Consider the following 26833-nt stretch of genomic DNA (forward strand, 5'->3'; position numbering starts at 1 on the left):
GGAAGATCGAGAAAGACTTGGCTAAAGATGGTCGAAGAAGAAATGCGGGCAAGGGCCGGTTAACAAGGGGAGATGCAGAAAATAGGGCAAAATGGAGAAGATTGTCATGGGGACCGCAAGGCTAACCCCAACTCTTGCAGAGAAAATGGCCTTTAAAATGCCTGTTGTTGTTGTTATTGTCACACACAACCTCTCCACCAAGTTTCGTCCAAATCGGTCCACAACTTTTGAGATATATTGCTATGTATCGTTTTTGGCCCTATGTCGCAATCGTGAAGAATCACGTTAAAATTATACCAGCCGGATCCGAATCCGGATCTTCACCAAAATCTAATCATTTCGTCCGTGCCACATACCCAACCTCTCTGCAAAATTTCATCCGAATCCATCCTCAACTTTTTGAGATATCTTGTTCACAGACAGACAGACAGACAGACAGACACAGACAAACAAAAAAACGATATCATGCAGAGCACGTTACTTGCAAAATCCATCCCCCACCCGAAAAAAAAGGTTGCAATTGATCCAGCAAATTGTCCATTTAATCAATATCAAAATTGACGATCTTGATTAAAGCTCGGGTCAAAAGGAGAAAAAGTGATTTTTTTTTTTTTGTATACTGAATCGAGGCTCGTGAAAGAGCTAACATTTACTTCACAAACAAATCAACCAGACAAACAAAACACACAAAAAGCGGGAGCGGAAAACAAGATGGGGAGAGAAGGTGAAGCACACAAACACAACATTTGAGAGCAGGGAGATGTGTGGAAGGGAGAGGGCTTGGGGGGAGGAGGCATGGGAAGGGGGGGGGGGGTGGAGGGAGAAATATAAAACACAAGGACACCAATGACTTCCAGGACAGAAGTTGGTATTTCAAAAAAGTGGAATTGGGGTGAAATTAGCGGGGGTAGAAAAGATCAAGGTTTTGGATGGGGGAAGATAAGAGATGGTGGTGAACAGCTGTTTTAAAGACCTGGAGGGTGGAGTGGGATTGAAGAGAGTGAGGGAGTTTGTTCCAGAGGCAGGAGAAAAGAGGAATGAAGGAGTGAAGGTGAGCAGAGAGTCTTGCTTTTGGCAGTTTGACCATAAGAGGGTTGCAGGCAGATCTTGTGCGACCTGTAGGAATATTTGCGGGACAGAGCCCAGAGAGAGCTGGGGGGGCAAGGCCAGAGAGGAGTCGGTAGAAGATGGAAAGACCACCAACCTGCCTGCGGTGAGTGAGTGAGAGGCCCTTGGAGTTAGCTTCATCGCGGGAGATTCCAATGATTCTGAAGGTACGTGTAGTCTATGTGTAGGTGATGATTTTTAGATGAAAATTGATGGTTTTAGAAGTTTGCCCTCGAGTTGACCTTTGACCATTTCACTTCAAAAATAGTTGGTTTCCCAATTTAGTGAGGCAATATGCAAATGCTGTTCTATTTTCAAGTCCATAGGATTAAAAATTCCGATTTGATTAATTTGACCTCCAGATGACCTTTGACCTCAAAATCAATGGGCTTCGTAATTGTGACGAACTCCACAACTTAGTGAAGTTTCATGACGATCTGTTTAGAATTGTGACCTGTAGGCCGGTATCCAACCAAACAGACAGACAGACAAACAAACAGACAGACAGAACAAACGCAACTGACCAATAAACTTTTTAAATCTTCGATTTTGCAAGCAACAAACAAACAAAGACAGACAGGGGTGAAAACATAACCTCCATCCACATTTGGTGGCGGAGATAATAATATTTTTTTTTTTACTGCCACTCACCTGCTGGTGACGCCTGATGAATCTATGTATAATGAAGTGTGTATATGTATCATCTGGGGGCCTTTCACTCACTCACCGCAGGCAGGTTGTGCTCTTTCTGTCTTCTGCCAACTCCTCTCCTGCCTTGCTCCCCCAGCTCTATCTGTGCTCTGTCCCCCAATTATTCCTGCAGGTTGCACAAGATCTGCCTGCAACCCTCTTTCTGGTGAAACTGCCAAAATCAAGACTATCTGCTCACCTTCACCCTTTCATTCCTCTTTTCTCTTTTCTCCAACCTCTGGAACAAACTTCCACACTCTCTTCAATCCCACTCCTCTCCTCTTCAAAACAGCTGTTCACCACCATCTCTCATCATCCCCCATCCAAAACCTTGATATTTTCTACCCCCGTTAATACACCCCAAATTCACCTTCTTCAAATTCCGTTTTCTTTCCTGAAAGTCCAAGTCGTGTCCATCTTGTTTATCCTGTGTAACCCGCCCTGACACTCTCCCTTCCACAGATCTGCCGACGTCCCTGTTCCCTACTGGTGTTGCTGCCCTTTATCAACCCTTCTTGTCTCCCGCTCCCTTTATTATATTTTATGTGTTCGCTCTTACACGAGCCTTAACTTATACCAAAAAAAAAATTACAGACGATTACTGGCACTATGTGAGTGAGATAAACACCAGCTACTCGCTGGGTGTGTGGGGGGGGGGGGGGGGGGGAGGAAAGTGAAGGGGGGGGGGAGGATCTGGGCCAATTGCCGATAGATATTGAATACTGTACGCAGCGTCGTGTGCCAATAATCAGCCACAGCGAGATTTTTATTGAGCTATAATATTTACTGAGCTCTCTAGCAGAGCACTCGCCTGCTACCTACGATTAATGAATGCTTCATGAACTTGTTTATTTTTTTTAATTATTTTTTTGTATACAAGGTCGAGGCTCGTGTAAGAGCTAACATTGATCACAAAAAGACAAACCGACTCATTAAACATAAAGCATATGATAAAGGGAGCGGGAGAACAAGGTGGAGAGCAGGGACATCGGGAGATCTGTGGGAGGGAGGAGGCACGGGAAGGGGAGGGGGGGGGGGGGTGTGGGAGACGTAAAAAAAAAAAAATACGTGGACACTGCGAGGACTTCCAGGAAAGAAGTCGGAATTTTGAAAAAGTGGATCTGGGCTGAATTAACGGGGGTAGAAAAGATCAAGGTTTTGGATGGGGGAAGATAAGAGATGGTGGTGAACGGCTGTTTTAACGACGTGGAGGGTGGAGTGGGATTGAGGAGAGTGAGGGAGTTTGTTCCAGAGGCGGGAGAAAACAGGAATGAAAGAGTGAAGGTGAATAGAGAGTCTTGATTTTGGCAGTCTAACCATAAGAGCGTTGCTGGCAGATCTTGTGCGACCTGTAGGAATATTTGGGGGACAGAGCACAGAGGGAGCTGGGGGAGCAATGGCGGAGAGGAGTCTGTAGAAAACAAAGACCACCAACCTGCCTGTGATGAGTGAGTGAAAGGCCCTAAGTGTTAGCTTCATCGCGGGAGATTCCAATGTTAGTTAATGGTAATCGACTATTGTCTTTATAAATTATCCTTCAAAAATAATACAAGCGAAGGACAAATAAACTGAACCCCTTTTTACTCAATCAACCAAATTTTATATTGTACAATTTCCATTATTTGTAAAGATCGAGTGAATGATGTATGCTGTGGATTACCATGTCAATGGTGTATACTGTACATCATATATTCTTCGAAGCTGCTTTTAAATATATATCCTGTTTATATTTAGTTGTTTAATTATTTTTTCTTGATACTGGTATATACCGGTATCAGCCCACGTATATATCTATATCGGAAAACGAGAATCAATACCGATTGAGTCTACATATTAGTTTAAATTTCCCCCAAATTCTTGCAGCAAACATGTGTTGACATCAACAAGTCTAAATTCATTAAAATTCACATGACAACAACTGGAGAAAATCGTAGTCAACAGGACTAAACACACCTTGCCAGACTGCCATCCATGTTTGTATTGTCGGGAGGCCACAAAGTACAGGTCAAAATGGGATTGGAGGCTTCGCCACCATTGCAGGGTAACCCTGTGGCATACATTGACATAGAGTTAAAAATATCAGCAGAAAAGCAGGGAGGCCAAGTGCAAGACCACATAACCACTTTGAAACTTTTAATAATGTGGTTGCACCTTTTGGTCGAATAGTGCACAATTCCTTGGAGGAGGATGGGGTAGACAGATGAAATGAAAGTTCATGCCTGCACAGAGACATTGCAGCATGATTCCAAGTATGCTCGACTGCAAATCAAATTTCACGTTTAATGAAGTTTACCAATAATTTTTCCCCATCAAAATAACCAAACAAATTTAATATTACATCAGGCAGTAAACAAACAACAACAAACAAAAAAATCTGCAATAATAAACTTACCTTAACACTTCCCTCACTTCTGAAACTTTCTTTGCATCTATTTTGCAATTTGTAAGGCTTTCATTTCTTGACATGGACAAGTATTTTGAGAGGGGTGTGTGTGTGTGTGCGTGTGCGTGTGTGTGTGTGTGTGTGTGTGTGTGTGTGTGTGTGTGTGTGCTCTAGTAGGGAAAATGGCCTTTAAAATGCACGTTGTTGTTGTTGTTGTTGTTGTCCTGCAAATCGGCCAGTTCAAGTTCTAGTTCTGGTTCTGCTCAGTCTACTCCTGTAAATCCTGAAAAGTTGAGTGCAGAAGTATCCGCTTCAATAAGTTTCAACACAAATGATAAACTTGCCGTTTCCTTTCTGAATTCCTGAAATTGCCCCGAAAAGGCTTCTTGTATTTTCAGTATCACATTTATTAGGCTCTCAGTTTCAAGCTCATAGTTTGTCTCCTCTTTGAATTGTTTCAGTGATGGGAAATGAACCAGCGAACCTATCTCCATGTCTCTCGCAAACAATACTAGTTTTCACTCAAATGATAGCACGTCTTCGAAAAGCAAATGAGCTGTGTTTCCCTTTCCTTGCAGCTTTCTGTTGAGGCCATTTAAATGTGAGGTGATGTCCACAATGAAGGGACAGTTCTGTAGCCACTGAGGATCTGTAAGTTCTGCCTATTCACAGCCCTTTTCCCACAAACACCTTCACTTCTTTCAGACAGACTGCACAAACACTCTTCCCTGGAAAGCCACCGCACATTGTTGTGCAGAAGGTCAGAATATTGCCAGTTGACCTCTTCAAGAAGTTCATTGATAGCAATCCATCAATACAGTTCAGATATGGCACAATAACTTATATGGGCACACACACACAAGAATGAAGTGATAGGATCTTGGAAGCTGAAGAATACAGAAATTATATCAGCGATAATTGGAGCAACGAGAATGATAAAGAAGAACCTCAACAACAACAACATGCATTTTAAGGCCATTTTCCCTGCCAGAGCGGGGGTTAGCCTTGCGGTCACCATGACGATCTTCTCCATTTTGCCCTATTTTCTGCATCTCTCCTTGTTAACCCCCTTGCCCGCATTTCTTCTTCCACCATCTTTAGCCAAGTCTTTCTCGGTCTTCCCCGTCCTCCACTTCCTTCTACATTCATTTCCATCACTCTTCTCAACCAGTCACTTTCATCCTTCCTCAACACATGACCAAACCATCTCAACCTGTTCCTCTTCACAGCATCAATCACAGGCTCTATTCCCATCATCTTTCGCAATTCATCATTTGTCTTCCTCTCTCTCAACGATACTCCGCACATCCACCGAACCATTCGCATTTCCACCCTTTCCAGCCTTCGTTGCTGCTCTACGTTCATTACCCATGTCTCGCTCCCATAAATCATAACACTTCTCACACATGCAGCATACACCTTTCCCTTCAGCTTCAACGACACTCCCCTCCTCATCAGCATGCCACTCAGTTCCCGAAACTTATTCCATGCACATCTCACTCCAGCAACCGTTGCCAAGTCTGATCCACCTTCTCCATTCAGCATGTCTCCAAGGTAGCAAAATGTTTTAACACCTTCCAGCTTCATGCCGTCTGCAAGATCCAACTCAACATTTCCTCCATCTGCAGCTCCCTCAGTGCACACTTTACATTTGAATGTAGCTGCCACACTGGTTAATGACCCTCTCAGACCACTACATTTTTGATGAACCCACTCAGCGCACATTGTACATTGAATGGAGTTCACTCCGACCCCCTTCCTGCACACAGCACATGGCCACTTCCCAGTTATTTCCACCTCACCACAAGCTTTACCACTTGCCATCACCTTCGTCTTTCCGATATTCACCTTCAAACCTTTTGTCTCCATACATTCCTTCCACTTGTTCATCTTTTCCTTCAGTCCATCCATACTTTCCACAATAAACACCTTATCATCTGCATACAACAACTCCCACGGTAAACCCTCCTTTACGTTCTGAGCCAGCACCTCCATCACAGCTACAAATAGTAGTGGCCTTAGTACCGACCCCTGATGCACTCCCACCTTCACCTCAAACTCAGCACTGTTCCCGTCCTTCGTCCTTACAGCTGTGCGCGCTCTTTTGTACATTGCCATCACGACTCTGATCAACCATTCCTCCACTCCTAAGTTCCTCAATGCCCATGTCAATACTTCGCGTGGAACCCCATCAAATACTTTCTCCAGATCAACAAACCCAAGAAACAACTTCTTCCTCTTCCCCACGTACTTCTCCTGCAACTGCCTCACAATAAAGAGCGTGTCTGTCGTTCCTCTTCCTGGCATAAACCTAAACTGCATTTCATCGATCTTCACCTTCTTCCTTATCCTCCTCTCGAACACCCTTTCCAATACCTTCATTCCATGCTCCAATAACTTTATCGCTTGGTACGAGCCACACTCCAGAGGGTCACCTTTCCCCTTTTATAGAGGGACGAGGGCACTCAGTTCCCAAACCACTGGAATGCGGCCTTCTTTCACCACCAGATTACAGATGTCTGTCATTCTCTTCACACCCCAACTTCCTGCTGCATTCAACATATCTCCCACAACTCCCGTCGGCCCTCCCGCTTTTCTACTCTTCCTTGCTTTTATCGCTTCCTCAACTTCCTTCTCAGTTATCTTCTCTGCCGGTCCTAAAACTGGGTTACTCTCTATGTTGCCATCCCATTCATTCTCTGCATTCAACAGTATTTACATATATCTCTTCCATCTTCCTTTAATTCCATCTGGGTCCACAACGATTTGTCCCACTTCATCCTTCAAGCAACTCACCCCCATCACATCACACCTCTTTCGCTATCTGCTTTGCAATCATGAATACCGCTCTCTGACCCTCTTCCGAATCCAAGCGTTCTCCGAACATTTTCCGACATGCCTCCTGCGCCTTTGCTACCTCTTTCTTTGCAGCCTTATAACTTTCATGCTCTGCTTTTTCTGCTCCCGTACCCTTCGCCTTCTGCCACTCCTTGAACTTTTCCTCTTCTCGTCAATCCTCTTTCCAACTTCATCATCCCACCACCATGTTTCTGAGTGCCTCGGTGGCCCTTTTGTCCACCCACATACCTCACCAACGGCTCCCAACAGACTATCTTTCATTGACATCCAACCACTTTCAAGCACAACCACATCATCCTCGACCCTTCTCAGCCTCTCTTTTAATGCCTCCATTGCTGTCACCTCTTTCAACCTCCACACCTTCATTCTCGGACGGTACTTCACCCGCCGAGCTCTCCTTGCACCTTTCACCCTTATGTCGCAGACAACCAAGTGGTGCTGTGAAACAGCCTCCTCCCCCCGGGACCACCTTTGTGTCCCGGAGGTGCCCCCTATCTCGCCTACGCACCATCAGGTAGTCAACGGTTGTCGTTAACGTCAAACACCTGACGTGTATGTAACAAGCTTATTATCCTCTTTCTGGAACTGAGTATTACAAATCAACAAATCAGCTCCATCAGCAAACTCCAAAATCCTTTCACCTTCTCCATTTCTCACACCATATCCGTAACCCCCATGAACTCCCTCAAAACCGTCCATACTCCTTCCCACATGTCCATGTAGGTCTCCTCCTACCACAACAACTTCCTAATCTTTCACGTTTTCCATCAGCTCCTCTATCGCACACCAGAACTTGTCCTTCTCTTCATCGCTTCGACCAACCTGCGGAGCATATGACGTTCACCAAGAGCTTTCCAATCATCATTTTCACCATCATCAACCTATCACTCACTCTCGTCACACTCACCACACTGTCTACAAACTCCTCAGAAAACAGGACACCAACATCAATCACGCCCTCCGGGCACCCTTGCCACACAAACTTGTGTTTCTGTCCCTGCCTACCCTTCACCATTCTCGCACCACTTCCCTTCCATAGAGTCTCTTGCACACAACATATGTCCACTCTTCTTCTGACCAATACTTCCACCACTTCTCCTGATCTCCCTGTCATTTACATTTCTCTGTCGGACAACATGGACCAACTTCTATCAACTCATCCAAACTCTCTCTTCCTCATATGTGGCGACTTCAACTGCCATCATGCCAGCTGGCTGGGTGTGGGTTCATCTCTCACCAGCCATGGCACCTCAGCAAAGGACTTCTGCGACTGATTGGGACTGACACAATCTGTCAATTTCCCGACCCGGATCTCAGTCAATGGAGTATCTTCTCTTCTGGACTTGGTTATGACTAACTTCCCTGCAAATGTCTGCTGCTCTTCTTCTGCTCCAATCGGTTCTTCTGATCATGTGCTTGTTAAAGTGGACATCTCACTGGCCATTCTCAGAGAGCCTCCTCAGCGCCGACGAGTCTGGCATTTCACTCAGGCCGACTGGCACGGTCTGCAAGCAGCCATCAATCAACTGGACTGGTCTCCCATCTCTAATGGCTCTGACATCAATTCTTCCTGGGAATTCTTCCAAAGCAAACTGCTCTCTCTCATGCACAGATTTATCCCATCTCGTCTTCAGTTGTCTTACCCTTCCTCCCGTCCATGGTACACTGAATCTTGTGGTGAGGCAGTTGCCCTGAAACAACTTGCCTTTGCGTCTTGGAAGGCAAATCCAACTGAAGGCAATCTCAGTTCCTTCCACCAAGCTCGAAACCAGTGTGTTTCTACCCTCAGGATTGCCAGGAAGCACTATCTCTCCACAGTCAAGATTGAACTCTCAAACCTGTCTCCTTCCTCCAAATCCTGGTGGCGTCTGGTCAAATCCGTTTCTGGTATTTGTTCCCCCTCCATCCCCTCCCTTACCACAAATGGCTACACAGTTGACACCGCACGTGACAAAGCCGAATGCCTCAACTCTGTGTTTGCCTCAAAATCTTGTGTCCCAAACCCATCTCTCTCTGTTCCCACCTTTCCCAGTCGAACCCAACTGCTCCTGGACTCTGTGTCCTTCTCTCCTGACAAGGTGGAGAAGTTTTTATCAAACCTCGACTTCGATTCTGCAACTGGACCAGATGGCATCAGCCCTCGGGTCCTAAAATCCTGCTCTGCCGCTCTATCTCACCCTCTCTCTGTTCTTTTCACCCTCTCTTTTGCTCAAGGTCATTTGCCAGCATCTTGGAAATCAGCAAACATTACCGCTTTACACAAAAAAGGTGCAAAAACAGATCCTTGCAACTACAGACCAATCAGCCTGCTTCCAATTATCAGCAAAGTCATGGAATCCATCATTGCTTCAGATATCAAATCCTTCCTCTTCTCCAATGGCTTGATCTCTGATCATCAATTTGGATTCAGACCAGGTCATTCTACTCTGGACATGTTGCTTCTGCTGTCTCAACAATGGATGGAGGTCCTCAATGCCAAACAGGAAATCAGAGCTGTCTCACTTGACATATCACGTGCCTTCGATACGGTCTGGCACCCAGCTCTGCTCACCAAACTCACCTCCTATGGTATTCAGGGAAATCTCCACTCATGGCTTGCGGATTTCCTCTCTGGTCGTAGGCAACGTGTGGCCCTGAATGGATTTCTCTCATCTTCCCTTCCTGTTCTGGCTGGAGTTCCCCAAGGTAGTGTTCTGGGCCCTGTGCTATTCCTGGTCTTCATCAATGACCTCTCCGACTCTCTGGAAAATCCTCTCTATCTCTTTGCTGATGACTCCACTATCTGCCGCGCCATTCCTCATCCCTCAGATCGGCAGTCTGCAGCCTCCTCACTCTCTGCAGACCTGGACAAAATCACAGACTGGTCAAACAAGTGGAACATGTCTTTCAATCCTGACAAATCTCACACTGTTACAATGTCTCTCCGAAAGGACCGACTGGACAACCCTCCCATCTACTTTCTCAACAATCCTCTCCAAGAAGTTCTGTCGCTCAAGCTTTTGGGTCTCACTATCTGCCATGATCTTTCTTGGGAAAACCACATTTCCAAGCTGGCCTCCAAAGCCAGTCGCCGACTGGGCATCCTCCGTCGTGCGAAGTCCTTCCTTGGCACACCTGAGCTCCTCACCACATACAAGGCTTTCATCCGCAGCTCAATGGAATACTGTTCCCCCCTCTGGGCTGGTGCTCCTGCCTCACACCTTGCTCGGCTTCACGCTGTTGAGGCCAAAGCTTTCAGAATCATTGGAATCTCCTGCGATGTAGTCAACTCCGAGGGCCTTTCACTCACTCACCGCAGGCAGGTTTGGTGGTCTTTCTGTCTTCTACCGACTCCTCTCCGGCCTTGCTCCCCCAGCTCTCTCTGTGCTCTGTCCCCCCAATATTCCTTCAGGTCGCACAAGATCTGCCTGCAACCCTCTTATGGTTAAACTGCCAAAGTCTAGGCTCTCTGCTCACCTTCACTCTTTCATTCCCCTTTTCTCCCGCCTCTGGAACAAACTCCCCCACTCCCTTCAATCCCACTCCTCCCTCCAGGTCTTTAAAACAGCTGTTCACCACCATCTCTTATCTTCCCCCATCGAAAACCTTGATCTTTTCTACCCCCGGTAATTCACCCCAGAGTCCTTGCAGTGTTCATATGTTTTATTCCTCTCCCACCTCCCCCCAAGTCCTCCCGATGTCCCTGCTCTCAAATGTTGTGTTTGTGTCCTTCCCCCTCTCTCTCCCCATCTTGTCTGCCGCTCCCCTTGTTTTTTGTGTTTCGGTTTGTCTTTTTGTGTGATTAATGTTAGCTCTTTCACGAGCCTCGATCTTGTATGAAAAAAATAAAAAAAAATAAAAATTGTCCCTACATTCCATGTCCCAAACCTCAGAAACCAATCTCCACTGCGGGCTGTACCCTGCCCATATATAGTTGTAATTGTCATGGTTCTCTTTTTGAGGCAATGTTTTTCTGGCCGGATGCCCTTCCTGACGCCAACCCTCTTAGTCGCCTCCTACGACATGCAGGGATACGGTGTACCTATTCTAAACCAGGGTACACACCGGGAATAAAGAAGAACCTCAACGAGATCTCAAAAAACATTCCTGGGAATTTTATTACAAAACAGAGGTAGATACTTTGGGTCCTGGGAGGACTCCGTTTCACCTCCTGAAACCCACAAATGGAGGTAACAACCGACACACCGAGACACACACACACACACACCGAGACACACACACACACACTGACACACACACCCCGCCCGTTTCTTGGACTTCTGTGAAAATCTCATTCTGAATCCCTCTTGAACGACCTATGATGCGACGACCAATCTTCCCTATCGGCACAATTGCCACAACAAAATAAAGCGCAAAAACTCACCATTTCAACTCATATTTTAACAAGATGGTATTGACAGAATACTTAACCTGCACAATCAATTTGGTGCAAGCCAACTCTTCTGATTTTGAAGTTTTTTTTCTTTTTCTTTGATCCAATATGGCTCCCAGACCACGTGAGCTATGACATAAATTTATATTCTCCAATATAACTTGCGTCGATCACGCTCAATAAATTTCAAACTGATCAGATGAAGCACTGTCCTTGTCGAATTATGACATCATCATTAAGGCGCCAATGACATCATCATTAACAATACTTATTCCCCATTAGGAGTTCTTTACAATGAGCAACGTTTAAAAAAAATTCCATGGAGTGCAGATTCAGAAATAGAGGTGCAACGTTTTTCAGTTTTTACAAGATGGCGCCTGTACCAGTGTACCACGTGACATAAGACGTCGTAATTATTTAAAATTCTACAGGTGGAGGTGCTCCTATGATGAAAATTTTGTCCATCAGATCAAACATTGTACTTGTTGAATTATGACGTCAAAATGAAGGCACCAATGACATCATTACCATATATCTTATTCCCCATGGGGAGTACTTGACAATGACCCACGTTTCATTTTTTTTTCCATTGAGCGGTTTCGGAGATGTAGAGTGTAACGTTTTTCCAAGATGGCGCCTGTACCACGTGACCAACACTACATGGCCATAAATATGTGGACACCCGAATATCACACCTGTATGTGCTCATCGAACATCTCATTCCAATATCATGGGCATTAATATATAGTTGGTCCCCCCTTTGCTGCGATAGCCTCAACTCTTCTGGGAAGGCTTTTCACTAGATGTTCGAACATTGCTGTGGGGGTTTGCTTCCATTCAGCCACAAGACCATTTGTGAGGTCGGGCACTGATGTTGGGCGATTAGGCATGGCTCGCAGTCGGCGTTCCAATTCATCCCAAAGGTGTTTGATGGGGTTGAGACCAGGGCTCTGTGCAGGCCAGTCAAGTTATTCCACACCGATCTCAACAAACCATTTCTGTATGGACTTCGCTTTGTGCACGGGGGCATTGTCATGCTGAAACAGGAAAGGGCCTTCCCCAAACTGTTGCCACAAAGTTGGAAGCACACAATCGTCGAGATCTAGAATGTCATTGTATGCTGTAGCGTTAAGATTTCCCTTCACTGGAACTAAGGGGCCTATCCCAAACAATGAAAAATAGCCCCAGACAATTATTCCTTCTCCACTAAACTTTACAGTTGGCACTATGCATTCGGGCAGGTAGCGTTCTCCTGGCACCGCCAAAGCCAGATTCGTCCGTCGGACTGCCAGATGGTGAAGTGCGATTCATCACTCCAAAGAACGCTTTTCCACTGCTCCAGAGTCCAATGGTGGCGAGCTTTACACCACTCCAGCCGACGCTTGGCATTGCGCATGGTGATCTTAGGCTTGTGTGCGGCTGCTCGGCCATGGAAACCCATTTCATGAAGCTCCCGACTAACAGTTGTTGTGTTGACGTTGCTTCCAGAGGCAGTATGGAACTCAGTAGTGAGTGTTGCAACTGAGAAGACGATTTTTACGTGCTACAGCACTCAGCTGTCTCGTTCTGTGAGCTTCTGTGGCCTACCATTTCGCGGCTGAGCTGTTGTTGCTCCTAGACGTTTCCACTTCACAATAACAGCACTTTCAGTTGACCAGGGCAGCTCCAGCAGGGCAGAGATTTTACGAAGTGACTTGTTGGAAAGGTGGCATCCTATGACGGTGCCACGTTGAGAGTCACTGAGCTCTTCAGTACGGCCCATTCTACTGCCAATGTTTGTCTATGGAGATTGCATGGCTGTGTGCTTGTTTATATATACCTGTCAGCAATGGGTGTGGCTGAAACAGTCGAATCCACAAATTAGAAGGGGGTGTCCGCATACATTTGGCCATATAGTGTATGACATCATAATTATGAATAAAATTTTATTTACAGGCGGAGCCACTGGTATGGTAATATTTCGTGTCAATCGGACCAATGGTTGACGAGGAAATTAATTTTTTTTTTAATGCAGACACGTACGCACGTATGCCATACGTATGCAACCAAATGCCTATCCCTGCTTTTCACTTCGCGAGAGCAGGGCAACAAATGTAAATACAACGATGCAGTCCACGTTAATTGTCGTTTTGTTTGCTTGGACTGTACTCCAAGATAGCGCACAGCAAGGGTTGTGATGTCACATGCACCTGTGCTCTCTATTGAAGGAGGAGTTATCAAAACAACAATTTGTTTGTTATGTAGATACAAGTTGTTCATTATGGGATTGTCACTTACCTGCCTCGTGAAGATCAGGGCATCAGAGGCTTTTTAGAAAGGGCAGGGGGTGGGAGGTGGGGTCAAATTCTAAATTGAGGCTGCACAACAGGTTGAAATTGTAATATTGCTGACAATATGGCGGAAATAACCGTGTCGTGGAGAGCAGACTTGCCCGCAGAATTCACCAGTGCCTTTCCCTTTAGTGCATCCGAAAATTCGGATGTATTTTCCTGTTTATCACTGCCAAAGTTCTCAAGTATTATTTTATCCTTTCATGACACTCTGAAAGATTTTTCTGAAAATTAATTTACAATGAGTAAAAAGGAGATTTTATCGATCAGGCTTGGGAGCCGCATACAAGTCCATAAAGAGCCGCAGGTTGCCGACCTCCGGTGTAATGTTTTCAAGGACTATCAAGATGTCCGGTGGCCACAGAACAAGGCCAGTCCCGGGGCAGAGGGTAGTATAGCAAGGTGTTAAGGAGAGCTGGATGTAGATTGTGTGGATTATTCCTGGTTTGCCTCATTGTGTGCACAAAATCAGTTTAATAATTGGGATGGTTTTAATAATTGGGGGGGATCACCCCCGAGCCCAAACGTGGATGGGGCGCCAAATGAACCCCCAAAAAGTGTTTTCATGCTCCATTTGGTTATACAGTATATTGTTGCGAATATGGAATTTGGCCTCCATATCCGCTTGTAAATATTCCCCTATTTTCTCCAATACTCCCCAACTTTCCCCAATCCCCCATTCCCTAGTCCCATTGCATGTAAATAACAATCAGTAGAGCCGACCTTCCCCTTATTCCCCCATTAAATGTCGTGCCCAGGTCCACCGCACCACACGTAGACAACTTTCGGACATCTTCCTAGTTATTCTTAATCTATGTCAGTTAAGGCCTCGTCTCCATTAATTATGACTCTTCGTTGCACCAGAATGTGATTATATGGCATCAGTAGTGAGTTTAGGACCTTTCCCATACCTCCTTCCATCTTCTTCCCCAACAATTACAACAACAACAGAGGAGATGGCGGCGGAGCGGGGGAGGATGCGTCCTCACACCGGCTCGATTAGCGCCATAGACCATGCGCTCCACGGGGTTACCACGAAGGGGCTCCTTGTCAGCTCCTCGTCAAGGGCGGAGCCTGGTAAACCCCCCGCACGCACCCAATGAGAAGCAACGTGCCGATTCCACGAGGCGGAGCTAACGAGCCGAGGGCGTGTCACTCCCCGCCGGATATACGCGGCCCCGCGCCGGATGTGACGTGAGATGCGCCTCAGCTTGGAGAAAGAACGTCGCCTTCCGAGCGCTGTGACCTCCCTGCATCTCTGGACCGGACCGAGTCGATTCTGCTTTGAGCCAAGAGTGCACCTTGAGCCATCGATACCCGCTGTCCTTTTCATCAACCCCCGTGTGAGTCAGCCTTGTCCCGTTTGTCTGTCGTCTGTCCGGGGTTAATATAAGAGTGTGTCTAAGTGCCTGTCTTTCTGTGATTATAACTCTAGCCCCTGTAATCTGACCTTTCCGTACGAATATAATCTCCTCCGGAGGTCTTGAGAACTGAACCCTTGGTGTCGTATTGTGTTATTGTAATCCAGCCGGGTGTCTTCTTTTTCTTATTGAGCCAGCGTAGCGCGACTTCATCAACGTCGAGTATAGTCGGGTAATTTGTGCGGACACGACGGCCATTCCGCTCGGCCCACCTTAACATCAAAGTCGTGTCTGTAACAATTGGTGTCGAGGAGTGAGATTCGGACCCGGGACTAAATTAGTTAGGCCCAAATTTTGGGAGGGAAAATCGATTCGGAGCGCGTACTGCGCTCGACGAAATTATAACGAAAAAAAAAAATTGGATTTGTTTTACGAAACTCGAATTTTGCAAGTCGCGCTATGGCGGATCAAGACGGCTGGGGTCCGGTAGGGGAGAGTGAAGCAGGGTCGGTCCAGGACCAAATTGAGGGACGTGAGGAGAGCGAAGCAGTGAGGGCGGCAGGTTCGCAAAATAGCGCCGTCACGCACGAAGTAGCGGGCGCGCAAAATGGCGCGCTCGCTCACGTGGTTGAAGGGTCCCAAAATAGCGGCGCCGCGGAGGGCGAGCCTGCGGTGGCGGCTGGGGACGCTGGGCAAACCGGGTTTGACCTCAGATTATTCTTGACCCAACTGAATGCAAAAATGGATAGGATGGAGGGCCAAATGAGGGTTGATAGTGGGCGATTAGAGGGCCAAATGGGGGTAATGAGGGACGAAGCGAGGGCTCGGAGTGAGCAATTGGGGGTAATGAGGGACGAAGCGAGGGCTCAGAGTGAGCAAATGGGGGTAATGAGGGACGAAGCGAGGGGTACCAGTGAGGGGTTAGACAATAATTTTGAGGAGTTAGACAAGAAATTTGGGAAGATAGACAATAATTTTGAGGGGTTAGACAACGGGATAAAAGAAGTGAAAAATGGGTTAATGGGGGTAGAAAACAGAATGGCCGCTCAAGAGAATCAAATAGAGGGAGTGAAAAATGGGTTAGAGGGGTTAGAAAACAGTATGGAAGGCAAATTGAGGGACATGAGGGACCAAGCGGAAAGGGAAGTTAAACAAATGGAGCAGCAGATAGAGGGGATCAGAATGGGGGTAGAAACCAAACTGGATGCTCACAGGGAGGAAATGGAGCAGATGAGGGTGGCATCTGGGCAGGAGATGCAAGTGATGGGAGAGGAGATCAGAAGAGGAGTGAGTGAGGAGGTCGGAGGAGTGCGCGAGGAGGTGAGGCACTGTGAGGAGCACATGGAAAAGGAGGTGAGAAAGGCGACTGTAAAGTTACAAGGGGGCATAGAGGACCTGACGCAAGAGGTGGAGCAGCTGACGGTGGGACAGACGGAGTTAGTGGAGCAGGTTCAAAGGAACACTGCGGTATTAGGAGGTTTAAAAGCGACACAAAACGACATAAAAAACGACTTGATAGCGACGAAGAGGGAATGTCAGATGGTACGTGAGGGACTGACAACGAGGTTGGACGAGGTGATAGAGGTAATGGAGACGAAGGACCGGCAGGTGAGGACGCACATGGAAACGGTCAAGGTAGCCTTGGAGGACGAGCTTGAGGAGACGTACCGGGGAATAAAAGAGGTGCGGGGATTTTTGGGACTCTGCTCCTACTACCGGCGCTTTGTGGCGAAATTTGCGGAGTTGGCCCGTCCCCTCCACCGGCTTACGGAGAAGGGGACGCGATTTAATTGGACACGGGAGTGCCACGAGGCCTTCCAAAAATTGAAGGGGTGTCTAACATCCGCACCCCTTCTAGCTTACCCCACTAGTGACGGGACATTTACCCTGGACACGGATGCGAGCCAGGAAGGATTGGGCGCAGTTTTGTCTCAGACACAGGAGGGCGTGGAGAGAGTGATTGGTTATTATAGTCGGGCCTTAAGTAGGCCCGAGAGAAATTATTGCGTCACTCGCAAAGAGTTATTGGCTATGCTGGCTGCCATGAACCATTTCCACCCGTACTTGTACGGGCGGAAATTTTTGGTTAGAACTGACCATTCCTCCTTGCAATGGCTCCTTCGGTTCAAGGAACCGGAGGGCCAAATTGCAAGGTGGTTGGAAAAGTTGCAGCAGTACGATTTTGATGTGGCCCATAGGGCCGGGAAGGCCCATGGTAATGCGGACGCACTCTCTCGGCGTCCTTGTCTGGGGGAAAACTGTAAATTTTGTGCGAGACACGAGGAGAGGGAGCAATTGGGCGATTCCGCCCCGATTCTCGTCGTCCGGGCAACCCGGGTGAGAGGGCCAATTTTGCCACTAACCGCGGACGAGGAATTTGGAGAGTTGGCTTGGAGCACGGCCCAGCAGGAGGATCCTGTTCTGGGGCCGGTGTTCCAATGGGTCAAATTGGGGCAAAGACCAAAGGGGGAAGAGGTCACCCCCCTCGGGGCACAAACAAAGGCATATTGGGCTCAGTGGCAGACCCTGGAATTGAAAGGCAACATCTTGTATCGCAAGTGGGTGGAGGTTCCCTCTGATCGAACTTCCTGGCTGGTGATAGTCCCTGACAAATTCAAGAACGTCATATTGCAACAGGTGCATGGTACCCGCTCCGGCGGCCATTTGGGCAGGACAAAGACAATATCTCGGGTCCGCCGGAGGTTCTATTGGGTGAATATGGGGCGCGACATACAGGACTGGTGTCGGAGATGCGACGCCTGTTCTGCCAAAAAGGGACCAGCACGGAGGATGAGGGCCCCCCTTCAATTACATCAGGTGGGGGCCCCCCTTGAGCGGGTGGCTATGGATATTCTAGGACCGCTGCCCCGCACCCGCCAAGGTAATAAGTATATCCTCGTTGTGATGGACTACTTCACCAAGTGGCCGGAGGCCTACGCCCTCCCCAACCAAGAAGCAGGGGTGGTAGCGCAGGCCTTCGTGGAAGGATTTGTGTGCCGGCATGGGATTCCACAGGAGTTGCACACCGACCAGGGACGAAATTTTGAGAGCAAATTACTAAAAGATGTGTGCAGTCTCCTGTCAATTCGAAAAACCAGGACAACGCCTTTAAGACCTCAATCTGACGGGATGGTGGAAAGATTCAACCGAACTTTAATCCAACAACTGGCACTGTTCACCACCACCCGTCAGGATGACTGGGACGAACATCTCCCTTATTTGCTTATGGCCTACCGGACCAGCCAGCACGGGGCCACCGCATGCAGTCCAGCGTTGCTTATGTATGGGCGGGAGTTACGGGCTCCCGCCGACTTGCTATGCGGTCCCGTGCCAGACACAGTGGTTAACCCGCCGAGGGAGGGGTACGCACGTCACCTAGAGGAAGGCATGGAGCTAGTCCATGCCTTCGCCCGCCGCCAACTCCATCTGGCGGGGGAAAAGATGAAGCGCAGGTACGACGACCGGAGCCAGGGGAGTCAATACGCTCCGGGGACGAAGATTTGGTTCTTTAATCCCCGGAGGCGGAAGGGAAGGTGCCCAAAACTCACCTCCCCCTGGCAAGGCCCAGGAGTCGTCCTGTCGCAAATCTGTGACGTGGTCTTTAAGATCAAAATGGGGCCACGAGCCCTCCATCGGATCGTCCACGCCGACCGGATAAGACCTTACACCGGCGAGCAGGCGCCCCCGTGGATTGCCTCGGCTTTAGATGCCGAGGCGGGACCCAGTACCTCTGAATAAGGGGGGCTTATTAGTGCCAGAGGACTGGGGGATTGAGGAGCGATAGGCCCGGTGGGAGAGGGTGGCATCCCTGCCACCTTTCCCATGGTGGGGCAAAGGAGCAATAGCTTATGGGGTGTATGGCAGTGAAAACTAGCCCGGGTGGGTTAGGTTATATTGATAGGGCCCTAGAAGATGACATTAGGTAACGTTAAGTTTAGTTAGTGACTGATACCTGTAGTGGGGACGCAGGTAGATTAGTATGGATGATAATGACGTGGGAGCGCAATAGTTTAAAGGGACGACTGGGAAGCGCAAGTTTCAGAAGGGAGTAGTTAGCTGAGATGATGCTGTGTGTGTGAGAATTGAACAGGTGTGATTGCACAGGTGTGCAATTGGACAGGTGTGTGGAGCAGTGTATGAGTAGTGAGTGTGTGGATCAGCGCGAATGCGCTTGGGGAGAGAAGGGTGCAGGTGGCACCAGGTGTGAGAGCACAGGTGTGCAGGTACAGGTGTGTGGAGAGAGTTGGAGTGAGTGGTACGGAGTGGTGTGCATGGTGCGAAGGTGTGGATGGGGGAAGAGTGGACCCCTTTCACGGATACCCGGGGCGGGTAGTGTAAGTGTTAGGTAGAGGGTGCAGGTAAATTGTGGTTGGATATTGGCATTTGTGGTGCGGTTGCAGAATGGTGTTGTGGATGGGTGCATTAGTGTTGTGGAAATGGCTGGGCGTGTAGCCTGTTAGTGTGTGTAGTTGGTTGGGCACTCCACCACTGTGAGGATGTCGGCCAGGTGAGGCCGCAGGTGGGCTCTGGGAGCCGGTAGTTGTGAGTGGGTGCCTGAGGATCCCGGGTGTGGATCGGGCAGCCCAGTGCCAGAGAGGGCACCGAGTGGGGAGAGAGCCAAAGGGCCTTCCCCAGGTAGTTAGGTTAGGGTAAGGAGCAGGTAAGCTCGGAGGCAACTGCAGTGGTGGAGGTGTGCAGGTGGGTAGACCCACTGGGAGAGGTACACGTCGCAGCCCAGAAATTGTACGAGGGCACCGGGAGATAAATCGGGGGAGTGAGACCCCAAATTGAAGAGCACCACAGTTTGGCCAATGGGAATTGGTTTTTAGAACCCATAGTGTAAGAGGGCCAATGGTTTGGCCGGAGGAAGACCCCGGGTAGTGTAAAGTTGTTAAAGTCATTTAGGAAATAGTTAGGATTGATGAACCTGTCGCACCATACGCAGCCACTTACCTGTGGTGATGATGATGACTCCACACCTGTGTTTTCTTTGTTTTGTGCAGGAAATGAGATTGCTGTGAGGATTTGTGAGACGCATCACGACGTGGATGAGACATTGGGGTGATTCCATCTCTCCCTCCCTAGGAGGGACTGATGATGAATTGGTAATGGCAAATTTTGATGTTGAGTTGAAAATGGCAAATTTTGATGAGAGTTGAAAATGGCAAATTTGATTGGTTAGGAGGGAGAGAAGACGAATTTGGTTTATGGGAGGAACGGGGAAGACAGTAGGGATGTTTGTTGATTTGTAAAGTAGATGTTTATGGGTAGTGTTGTGTTTTGTGGATACAGTAAGGGGTAAGGGAGGGGCCATGTAGGTTACCTGGTGGGGGGGGGGGGGCGTACGATAGGAACGTACCTGTCTCACCTGGTTCCCATGTGCCCCCAGTGTGCATCACCTTACATTGCGTGCACTTTTGCGCCCTTACCACCTTACTCACTTGTTTCTTCTTTTGTCTCCCACCTCCGAGGATCTGGCTTTGGGGTAGAGAGAGAGGAGAGAGAGGTGCTGGCTGCGCAGTTGTGGGCCTGCACTTTCGCTGTTTGCTGCCGGGATCGATACACCATATGGACCGCAATGTTTGTGGCCACCCACAATGGACCGCAGTTCGTTTGCGGCCAAGCACCACCCGGGGATGGACCTATGGATCAACGTGGCACCTCTGCCATACAGGTGAACCACTAATAGTTAACACCACTGAAGGCCACACGAAGAGCAAGAGACACCTGCAGGGTTAGGGGTTGTCGAATTTATTTTTATTCCAATGAACAATGGTGACTGCACCGATTGGTGGTGGGGTGGTGCTTTTGATGCTCGGGAAGGGTGCTCTGCACGTTATTAAAGGCCGTCGGCCACAGAGCACTCGTGGGTTGGTGTATCGATGCTGGCAAGCGCGCTCTCTCTATGCATAACATCTGCATGTGTTCCTCCAAAAACAGGTCCTGGATCGTAGTGTAAATAGCAGCGTAGTCGTGTAAATAATGCTCCCTACCGGCTGTATGTTTAGTTTGAGGATTCTTTCCGGATTCGGTTATCCTGTGGGTGTGTTTCTGTGAGGAGAAGGGTGCAACGTCGCAGGGGGACATATTTACTCATTTGTGAATATCTGTAAAACTGTCGCACTCAGGGTAGAGTTAATAGTAGAGGGAACTACATTGCGTGCCACACTAAAGTAGGTAAAAATTTATCGGGTCGGGACGCCCCGAGGGTAGAGAAGGGTGCAATGTTGCGAATATGGAATTTGGCCTCCATATCCGCTTGTAAATATTCCCCTATTTTCTCCAATACTCCCCAACTTTCCCCAATCCCCCATTCCCTAGTCCCATTGCATGTAAATAACAATCAGTAGAGCCGACCTTCCCCTTATTCCCCCATTAAATGTCGTGCCCAGGTCCACCGCACCACACGTAGACAACTTTCGGACATCTTCCTAGTTATTCTTAATCTATGTCAGTTAAGGCCTCGTCTCCATTAATTATGACTCTTCGTTGCACCAGAATGTGATTATATGGCATCAGTAGTGAGTTTAGGACCTTTCCCATACCTCCTTCCATCTTCTTCCCCAACAATTACAACAACAACAGAGGAGATGGCGGCGGAGCGGGGGAGGATGCGTCCTCACACCGGCTCGATTAGCGCCATAGACCATGCGCTCCACGGGGTTACCACGAAGGGGCTCCTTGTCAGCTCCTCGTCAAGGGCGGAGCCTGGTAAACCCCCCGCACGCACCCAATGAGAAGCAACGTGCCGATTCCACGAGGCGGAGCTAACGAGCCGAGGGCGTGTCACTCCCCGCCGGATATACGCGGCCCCGCGCCGGATGTGACGTGAGATGCGCCTCAGCTTGGAGAAAGAACGTCGCCTTCCGAGCGCTGTGACCTCCCTGCATCTCTGGACCGGACCGAGTCGATTCTGCTTTGAGCCAAGAGTGCACCTTGAGCCATCGATACCCGCTGTCCTTTTCATCAACCCCCGTGTGAGTCAGCCTTGTCCCGTTTGTCTGTCGTCTGTCCGGGGTTAATATAAGAGTGTGTCTAAGTGCCTGTCTTTCTGTGATTATAACTCTAGCCCCTGTAATCTGACCTTTCCGTACGAATATAATCTCCTCCGGAGGTCTTGAGAACTGAACCCTTGGTGTCGTATTGTGTTATTGTAATCCAGCCGGGTGTCTTCTTTTTCTTATTGAGCCAGCGTAGCGCGACTTCGTCAACGTCGAGTATAGTCGGGTAATTTGTGCGGACACGACGGCCATTCCGCTCGGCCCACCTTAACATCAAAGTCGTGTCTGTAACAATATAAATTATAATACAACAGACTCATGAGAGGTAACTTTCAGAACCACATTTTACATTTTAAACTCCGTGCTACATGTCAATGTGTCACGTCGATGTTTACAAACTCTTTCCATCCAGTTTAACACTTTTCGTAATAATTACCAATCACCTCCGCACAGAGCATAAACCCGTATTGGTAATTATGGGGCTGCCCGCTGGGTAAATCTCTTATCTTATCCAATTGTCTCGTGAATCTCCGAACAGACGAGGTTATGCATTTTGAAATACGGAGATCGCCCATGATAGGCCGAAGGTAAGGATCGGTTATAATTGTTGGGCAGACATTTCATAATGATGTAATTACTTGTCGATCAGATCCAGATGACTCGCACTCAGTACGATCCCAATTAGACAGCCAGGCTCACGTGTCAAGTTAGTTCAATAACTTCCTTGTCCCCCTCTCTTTTTCTTTCGACGTCTTGGATTGGAATCTCCACTCTCCATGAGGCCATACGAGGATAATTGCAATCAGTGCTCTTAATATTTTCTCTCTTTCACAGGTATAAATGCCTTAAGCCCGCCCGCATGTTTACACGAGATACACCATGAGGTATGGTGAGGGCACACATGAGGAAAAAAAACAAAGCGAAGGCAGTGCTAGCACTAGAAGGGTCTGGACAGAAGGGTAAACGAATAAATGTGGTGAGAGACCTCCGAGTGCGTTGGGTTGGCAGGATGGCCTCGAGGTACGCACACTCGCTTCTCAGCTGTCTTGCCTGGGTTTGAATCCCAAACCAGCTATAAACTGTCATCACGTTGCTTCACAGGCAGGGTGATTCTCAATGTGTGTTCCATCCCTGAGATGGACGTTAACCTGGGCATCACGTCTTCCACCATTAGTTGGCGTACGTTAAAGATCCCACAATGTTCTTGGGAAAGAGTAGGGGATCTTAGCTCTGCTGATGAGCCCACTGGGGAAGCTTATAGCTCTTTCATATGCCCCCCCCCCATATAAATTCCTGACTATAACAGTGCCTGGGGGGGAGGGGCGCTAGTATTGATCTTTGGCCCCGGGTGCCACAAACACTAATGACGCCACTGGTCATGCTACATTCCAGTTTCTCGTCTCGTTAACCACTCGGGTCTGTGCTAGATGAATGCAATTAAAGGAGCGCTGGAATTTGCAATAGAAGGGCCAGAGAAGCCAAAGATGAGTCAATTCCAAGAGTGGAGACTTTGTATGCCGAAGCTGCCTGTCGAGCCATGGCACAATGAATCAACCAGCAATGCAGGCAGAAAACACCCCCAAAGCATCAGCAGGTGCCCAGAATGCCAGCATACTGCAGACTTGGCCTCTGGCGTCGCCAGTTGAGTGAGCATGCATGGAATCGATGAACGAACCAATCAACTCCAGTTACATGTGTGAATTATTGCAGGATTTGTGAGGCTGTCTGAAATTAAGATACATCACAATGTCAGCAACGCTGAATTATTGGGCCACATTTGAAAGTTTGAGAAGGAAAGGCAGGGACATTTAATAAAAGTTCCCCTACAAGGAACTTCAACACAGAAGGTGGCCATTATGCCCATCAAAGCCTGGACTAGTATTGCCAGCTTCGGGTTGTTTGTCCGTGCTCTATCCTTTTCAAATGCTGAGCTTCAAAGCAAGGAAGGCAGCAGCAGGTACCATTTTTAACGTCTTTGGTATGACTGTCAGCGACATTCATGGTCCCAACCTTCACAAACCCTGACATTCGCGATCCCAACATTCACGGACCTAGCATATTCGCGGTTGATAAAATGTGACCTGCTTCTACATTTGTGGCACTGTGCCCCACTTATTTTCTTTCGCGGCCTCAAAAAAAAAAAATTAAAATCTTCCACGAGCCACAAGCATAACAGTTCTAAAACAACTTACACCAGCCACACACATAGCACCTGGACTTGTGCGCAAAAAAAAAAAAAAAAAAAAAAAAAACAACAACAACAACAAAAAAACATTCCCCGAGCCATGAGCATGACCTGCTTCGACATTTGCAGCCCTGTGCTTCGCATTTTCACGGCCGCATAAAATATTTTAGCCACGCCACAAGCGAGCTGCATGGCATGTCCCACCATTCCCACTATAAACCTAGTTGTGCGGCATGTCCCACCAGCTGTGCAAGACATCATTCCCCGTGAGTAACTGTACAGAATGAAAACGCTTCACCGCATCTATTACCTGCTGCATAAGACGTTATCCCCCGCAATTTACACAATGAAAAAACACTTCACTGCATTTTTAGCAGCTGCTTAATACAGCATCAACCGCCAAAATCCCCCCCACAAACAATGGGCAGAATACTCACCCCTCTCTCAGCTACCCACAATGCCCACATGACTACTTTTATCAAGTGAGTCCTGAGTCTCAATCATTCTTCACGTCCCGCTCCTTTGACCTGTGTTTTTGCCTCTCGCTAGACCAGTGCCGGAGATGCGTCAACTACCAAGAGGCAGAAGAAAGTGATGAGCCTGAGCCAGAAAGTGGAGCTGCTGGACCGGCTTTCAAGAGGAGTGCATCAGCAAGCATTACAACGTGAACGAATCTACCTCTCGCTACATACGGAAAAATGAGAAGGCAATCCGAGAAAGCGTTGAGGCGAGTGCTGTACCGCACACCAAGGTGGTCGCTCAGGTCCAGGACGTCCACATAGAAAGGATGGGGATGGGGAAGACTCTGAACGTATGGATAGTGGACAAATGCCTTTAAAAGGACCTGTCATCCACGCATAGGCGAGGATGTATGTACGCGTTTAGCTGACGCGGGTGGCGCTAGTATGAGTGATGGACTGAGCGATGTGGATACGAGTAGCCCCAGTCCTTTCTGAGCGAGCAGGGGATGGTTTAACCACTTCAAAGACCGGTACAGACTCCAAAACGTCAAACTGTCAGGTGAGCGTGCCTCCACGGACCACGACGCAACCAAAACGTTCCCTGCTCTACTCGCACAGCTCATCGACGAGAAGGGATAACTGCCAGAGCAGGTCTTCAATGCAGATGAGAACAGCCTGTTCTGCAAAATATGTCCACAATAGCTTTCATCTCAAGTGAGAGAAAACAGCATTGTGGTTCAAGATCGCACAGGACATGGCACTCGTATCTCTTCTCTGCGCAAATGCAAAAGGGGACTGCATGGCGAAGCCCATGATGCTGTACCATTTCCTGAACCTTCCTGCTCTCAAGGGCAAGAACACATGCTGCCCATGTTTTGGAGGGCCAACAGGAAGGTGTGGGTAAACAGCAGCAATTTTTATGGACTGGTTCCATAACTGTTTCATCCCTCAGTTGGGGAGGTACCTGGCAAAACAAAACCTTGTGTTCATGGTTCTCCTGCTCATTGACAATGCTCCAGGCCACCCCGGAGACCTGAATGTGGCTCACCCGATCATCGAGGTGATCCTCCTGCCGCCCAACACCACCTCCCTGATCCAGCCGCTTGACCAAGGGGTAATCTCAACTTTTAAAACCATATTATACCCGCCACATCTTTTACCTCATTTTGGGTGTGATGGACTCTGACCCAGAGCACACCGTCGGGCAGTATGAGAAAGAGTTCAACATAGCCCACTGCTTTGTCGCCATCAAGGAGTTGCTGGACGAGGTGAGCGTCAACCATCAATGCCTGCTGGCAAAATCTGTAGCCACATGCAGTGAAAAACTTTACAGGTTTTCCTGACAACACGGAGGAGAGGAATGAAATTGCCGGGTTGGCACGGCAGGTGAGAGAGGGAAGGCTTTGACGACATGGAGCCGAAGGATGTTATCGCCTCGCATGCCAAAGAGCTCACCAAGGAGGGGTTGGAGGCCATTACTAAGGTTTCCAAGGATGAGGCGGACTGTGATGAGGAGGAAGAAGTGCCGAGGTCCATCCTCACAGTCAAGTTCCTGGGTGAGGTGTTGCAGGACATGTGGGTAACTGTTGACAGGGTGCAAGAAGCCGACCTGGTCATGGAGCGTTACCTCAAGTTTAAGAGGGGGTTGGATGACGTGATGCTCCCATACAAAGGAGCTGCATAGAAACCCACGGCAATCTGCCAGGCAGCTCTCAATCACACTTTTTTTCACCCTGGTCCCTAAACCTTAGCTTCACCACCCTCTGCTGTCTGTCCTGCCTCCCGCTCAGTGCACGACTCATCAGCGACATCACCTGCCTCCCACTCGGTGCACGACTCATCAGCAACCTCACCTGAGTCATCTTCAGAGTTCACTGGATTTTAATTCTTCATCATCATGTTGCCATTCGCAGCCTTTTTCATGAAAACGGAAGGAACTGCCGGGAAACTCACCCCCAACCATTTCCCATTGAAGCAATGCTCCCACATTGTGGATTCGACAGTCGTGGCAATTTCCAGGAACGTATTCCCACCCTCCCCCACTGCCACCCCCCCCCCCCCCCCCTACAAATGTCGTAGTCTGA

At 48.3% G+C, this 26833-nt stretch overlaps 1 protein-coding gene across 4 annotated transcripts in view; it reads right to left on the reverse strand.

The window, feature by feature from the left end:
- The window catches only part of LOC137420781 (tumor protein p73), a 141400-nt gene that overhangs the window by 45113 nt on the left and 69454 nt on the right, over positions 1–26833 (reverse strand). For all 4 annotated transcript variants that reach the window (XM_078772317.1, XM_078772315.1, XM_078772319.1 and 1 more), the window contains exons 12-13: positions 3949–4016; positions 3751–3844 (exon numbers count right to left, since the gene is read on the reverse strand). In XM_078772317.1, the coding sequence (XP_078628443.1) occupies positions 3751–3844; positions 3949–4016 (162 nt within the window). The remainder of the gene's footprint in view (positions 1–3750; positions 3845–3948; positions 4017–26833) is intronic.

This window comes from Myxine glutinosa, chromosome 2, assembly GCF_964187855.1.
Source record: "Myxine glutinosa chromosome 2, kmMyxGlut1.1, whole genome shotgun sequence".
NCBI classification, from domain to species: Eukaryota; Metazoa; Chordata; class Myxini; order Myxiniformes; family Myxinidae; genus Myxine; species Myxine glutinosa.